Source organism: Hyposmocoma kahamanoa, unplaced genomic scaffold, assembly GCF_003589595.1.
Source record: "Hyposmocoma kahamanoa isolate Upper Pololo Valley unplaced genomic scaffold, ASM358959v1 82956, whole genome shotgun sequence".
Taxonomy (NCBI): Eukaryota; Metazoa; Arthropoda; class Insecta; order Lepidoptera; family Cosmopterigidae; genus Hyposmocoma; species Hyposmocoma kahamanoa.
This window is the reverse complement of record NW_020654174.1, coordinates 7,766-13,569: the sequence shown is the minus strand read 5'-3', so window position 1 is coordinate 13,569 and position 5,804 is coordinate 7,766. Positions and strand designations below refer to the sequence as shown.

The following is a 5,804-nucleotide window of genomic DNA, read 5'->3' as shown; positions in this document are numbered from 1 at the left end:
ATAAAACGGCAATTTCATACTTTAACCCCATTGACTTACAAATAAATGGACGACGGGTCTAATACAAAAACCACGAAAAAAATGTCCCAAGTCAACCTATTCGAAATTTAAATTGTTATGTCATCGCAGTATCGCGCTGTCCGTAGAACAAATGAAGACTAAAGCGGAGTGTCGCGCTCTGTATACGATTTTAGCGCCTTACAAGTGCGGACACTTTTTAGCGCGGACCAGACGTCCATATAATTGTAAGTCAATGTTTAACCCCTAATATAATAAAATATGAACTTAATATTATTTCAAATTTACCTTGTTTTCTGGTGAGTAAGTTGTGTAGATTTTTTATTACATTTATATTACATACATTTAAATTACATGTACACAAGTACATGTAATTTTATTCAACAGCGTAAAAAAAAATTTAAGCCTAAGTTGACTTGTCTGTGCTCAATGAACAACAGTCTATACGTAGCTGCATATGCTATTTGAATCTTATGATATTTAAACACCAAGTTTTACTTAAATTCAAGAAACTAAGGCAATTTATTTCAGGCATACGCACTTCTGCACATTCTGTCGGAAGATTTAGAGTACAAAGTGACTCTCGCTGACGAGGCGTACAAACTCTACAAAAACATAGAGCTGACTCCACAAGACGAAGTTAGTACAATTAGCATATTTCAAAACTGCATTTACAATGGGAACTATGTCACCCATAATCTCCTAAATCAATCCGGAAGTAAAGATATCATAGGACTGGATTTTAATGTACTGATTAATGTGTTGTGTTGAGTCACTACGTACTATCAACAAAGTTGAAGCCTTCCCAGTCCCACAACAGTTTTGTTTGCAAGCGGATTTTGCAGGTAGCCCTGTCCCTTGCTTTGTTGACTCTTTTTTGTAAACCTTTTGTTATAAGAATAATATGATTTAGCCCTTAAATGCCATTGGTTGACAAGAACAAATACCTATGTTGCGAGTGGCAACTACTAATAACAGTTACCTGCATACAAAAAGAACTTCTGAACGGAGTAACGTATCGACTTTGCTGATATATAGTAACTTTTAAAACCGATGGTAAAGTGATTTTAGCGAGATATCGATATTGCATATGTGGTAGGTATTTGTGCGCTTTTTTGAAAATGTTGTGTTTGTATTTGTAGTTTTAAAGTGAACGGCACACCACTACCTGTCAAAAAATACTGATTTCGTTGGAGCAGCGTTTCTTCACTTTTAGTTTAGTTTAGGTTAATGCTAGTCCGTGATCTCGCTAATATCACTTTAAGGCACCTTTACCTGCCGGTTAATACCTAATATTCTCAATCGCAGTGTATGTTAGTGGCATGTTCGCACTTCTTAACACTCAAGCTGAACGAAACCTGGTACGAAGCGGAGATACAAATTCGTGGTCTGGTGTCAGAAGATGAAAAGATTCTAAATGAATTTCTTCACTTTGGCAGGTAAGTACATAGAAAACACTAAATCGTGGAGCTAAGGAAATGTGAAAGACGTAGTGAAGGGTTAGAATAAGTAACTAGGTATTTACCTACTTACCCAGAGTAGATAAGTAGTATTAGAATAAGCACCAATTTACTACGACAGTTAGTGCAATCCTACTTGGACACGAGGTCTAGGAGAAAGAAATAATTCAAAAATAATGACCCATTTCTAGTATATATTTCCAGAACTAACAACCGGCTTTAGAAAACAGGTCTCCACCGGGTTTAGCGCGCATATTCTACTTAAGATTTAATTTCGACTTCTATGCCAAATCAAATCAAATCAAATCATTTATTTCTTTGTGATACATAAGTTATAAAGTTGTTACAAGAATGAATTTTGAATCACTGTGGCCGCTGTGTGTCACTGTACCGCTTGCGTAATTCGCTCTAAAGTCCACAGTGATATGCTCTTGACTGTATAAGATAGACATATATGTGTTATAACGGTATCCGTTATGACGCATTTACACCAAGTCGTCAGGTCAAAAGCGGCAAGCTTCCCGGTGTAATTAACCCGGTCTAACTGACCGAAATTGACTGAAGCGACTGAGTGCGTCGCCTTCGGCAAGGTGAAGTAGTCTGCCGAAAGTGGCAGACGTCTTGGTGTAAATGGCGAGTCTACTGCGTCGCCTTCAGCAGGCGGAGTAGTCTACCGAAGGTCGACAGACGACCCGGTTTAAATGTGCCATTAGGGGTTTGCGTGCGATGGTGAAGTAAACAGTTACTACTGTAAAGTCGCTATATGGGTTATACGGTGCGAGCAGATACTTTAAAGCTTCTTTGTTCCATTCTAGTAAAAAGCTGGAAGCGATAGTATTCTGGTTGGGGCTATTCGTCGCTGTAGCACAGTAGTATAATAGGAGGAAGTAGGGTAACTCTCGCCTGTTCGGTGCTAAATGTCTACATTTCGCTCGCAGCATACGGTTTCTACATTATTATTTTAATTGTACCTACAGGTCATAATGAAAAAATGTGTAACATATTCATCACAGTATTCTTGTGCTGTATTAAAATATACTTTGTTTAATGCAGTAGGTACCTACCTAAGGTTGGTATCCTGATTATGGAGTATGATTATGAAATAGAAATGAAAAGCTGAACAATTCTAAATTTGAGACACTCCGTTCAAACTACCACAAACACGTCTATTATTTGATGTCATATTTTAAATGCTCCTATTCTATAATTAACGGCTCGTGTGATGACCCGCGTTAGGGCGCATTTGTTCGACACGAAATTCATCGCGGCAGCGACTGCGTGCATCTCTCATGGCAAAGTACGGTCTATGTATTTAGCTTTTACGTTTTAACTTAAATGAGCATCTCAGGCACGCGGGCGAGACTAGCTTGTCTTTGGTCTACGCGACGACTGCGCGAAGGCCAGGAACTTAAATGTTGTTACCTAGTAAATAGAATTAGATTCAACTTCAGATTTAACTCAGATTTAAAAAATTCAGATTTAACTACCTCCGTGGCCGAACGGTTACCATGCCGGACTGCCACGCAGAGGTCCCAGGTTCGATTCCCGGGCCGGGAGAAATACTTGTATGGCCTACATTTATTTCTCTCGTGAGTTTGGGTGTAATTTGTGGTTGTCTATGTGTGTGTCCATGGCACCCGCGACACAGGGTTTCCCTAGTGCGGGGCTATGTTGATTGTGAGCGTTATTATTTGTGAGCGTTATTATAGATTCGCCATAAATGTTCGTGATAGCGTGGTAATTCCCGTTGTGTAACTGGGCGCTTATGCTGCGCGAGTGCACCGCGATATCATGCGAATATATGCGTACGTACACTGCGCGCGACACGCGCACACTAGGGTGCGTTCTCATAGCGCAAGTAGTTATTTAAAATCAATGTATCGATGCATTAAAAATCTGGGTTAATTTTAACATATTTATAACTTATTAGCTTTATTGAAGATAAAGCCGCGAACTTGTTTGGGAATGTGTTCTATTTGATGTGCTTAGTGGACCATCAGCGTGAAATAGAATATAAAAAATTGGAAATGCTAGTATAATTTACATTTTCATTTTAACATTTTTAGGGGCTGGGCAATTGAAGTACACCGCCAACAGCTAGCCGTCTTGGAAAGAGTAAATCGGAAGGTTTGCTATTTATAATACTCTAATACCTATCAATATAAGTAAAAAAGATTTTTTGGAATATCGCAGAACCATAACTCTCACCAAATTTTAATTTGATCGTGTTAACTGTATCCATATCACTGTAGGAGATATCTAATATTATAGAAGAAACAAATAATGCTTTCATACAATAACGCAGTATTGCATAATACTACGACGAGCAGTGCATACGAATTGTATATATTGTATATATATATATTGTATCGTAAATATAGCACCTATCTTCTAGTGCTTTATTTACGACAGAGTTTCGCGTCCTGCTATTCGTCACTATATTATTATGTTTTGTTCAAAATCATAGTTTTCTGGAATACGCGTTATTGTATATGTATAGGCAATCACATGTTAGTAAGTATTATTTTTGCTGCCATGTATTATTGTTATATTATACACGGGTAAATAACATAAATAGATATAACACATAAAAGAGCAACGAATTTAATTGTTTGAATGCCTCTGTCTACGATTAGTTATTTTATGTGTCTTTATAACGTACCTACCGTATATATTTTTTAAACAGGAGCGCGATCAAGAAGCTAGGCTGTACGAATTCCTAAGCCGAGTCAGATTGAACATTGCATTAGACGCTCTGCGCCAAGTGAGATGCATAGCTCGTGCTACAGACCGTGAGCAAATCGCTCACACTCTCATATTTGAAGCAATCCACGCGTATCACCGTCGATCGACGATGAGCAAGAAATTAGACAGTCAAGTCATTCGCACTTATAGTCCACCATTGGACGAACAGGTATCGAAATTAGGCGCTTGTTTGCACTAGCCACGGACACAAGTCATAATTTGTCACAGATGTTAGATTAAGAAAAAATATATCGGCTGAAGCCACCCGTATACAGGGTGTAATCGTTAAGTGTGCCCAGGCGATGATTATATAAATATAGGAAATATCAAAAACCTTTAAACTGAAATCGAAAGGACGTCGCCTAATAAATAAATTGACATCAATACATTTTTTTTAAATAAAACTAGAAATGTCCAAAATTTTAACATTAAGCATTCGTAGGGAGGCTTTAGTTGACCTACAGCAGATATATTTAGTTGACCTATAGCAATAAAGTTTACAGATAATAAAACTGCTATAAATAAAGTAATAAAACTATCTTTCAATTAAACAAAAATATAATCGCATAGTCAATTATTTGGTCAGATTTAACTTGACTATGCGATTATATTATCATTGTCCATATAAATGATACGCACAAAGAAATGATCCTTACATTACACTGAGTCGATCAGCGATAAAAAAAATTATCAGTTTTGTTCATTTTTATAGACAACTCGCACTTGACCAAATTAATTCACTATGTCATTATATTTTTATTCAATTATAAGATAGTTTTATTACTTTATTTATTGCACTTTTGTTGTCTGTAAACTTATTGTTACCTCTTAAAGTAGGTCAAGCCTCTCTATGAATGTCATGTCAAATGTATGGGAGCGTTAAATTTTAAAATTTTGGATATTTATAGTTTTATTTTCAAAAAGTTATTGATGTCCATTTACTCATTACGTAACAAACTTTTTACATCAGTGTAAAGCTTTTTGATATCTCTTATATTTATGAAATGAACGCTTGGGCAGAGAATAAAAAACGCCCGGGCACACTTTACGATAACACTTCCTGTATAATAAAGTACCACAGATCATATTATCATCTATGGTCTATGTAAAGTACTCTGTGTGCCACCCTAACAACGCGTTTACACTATCGTGCTCGCTATTCGCATCGCTACTTGTCGAAATAATCGACGAAACATTCGTGTCGAGTGTCTGCCGCGAATTACCGTTCACACATTCGTGGGATGTTCTATTTGAACTCTCATTTGAACATGGAGGATTTGGAGGCTATAGCGGCGTGCGCACTCCGTTTATGGAGTTTATATAATTATTTAGAGATTCTACATAAAAAAAGAACGTCGCAGAGGATGGTGGATGATAGCGTGTCATTGCAATAGGACCGTGTAAATACCTACTTAAGTAGTAGTTTTAAGTAATTATTTTTTTAGTGCCATACTCTAAGTTGAGCGTGAAGTTAAGTAAAGTTGAGCGTGAAAATCGTGTATGTATTTGTATAGATAACAAATTTACTATTTCCGGATACTTATAAAGAACTTCTCCATTAACTTTGTTACAGCCAAACTA

The 5,804-nt window shown here is 36.9% G+C and overlaps 1 protein-coding gene across 1 annotated transcript; it reads left to right on the top strand.

Moving 5' to 3' along the window:
* Positions 1-549: 549 nt before the first annotated feature.
* On the top strand, positions 550-4,392 carry LOC113234303 (the record flags this gene model as incomplete). Its single annotated transcript, XM_026469601.1, has 4 exons — positions 550-657; positions 1,327-1,457; positions 3,545-3,605; positions 4,165-4,392. Coding segments are annotated over 4 exons (528 nt in total), but the record flags the coding sequence as incomplete, so codon positions are not given.
* Positions 4,393-5,804: the final 1,412 nt, after the last annotated feature.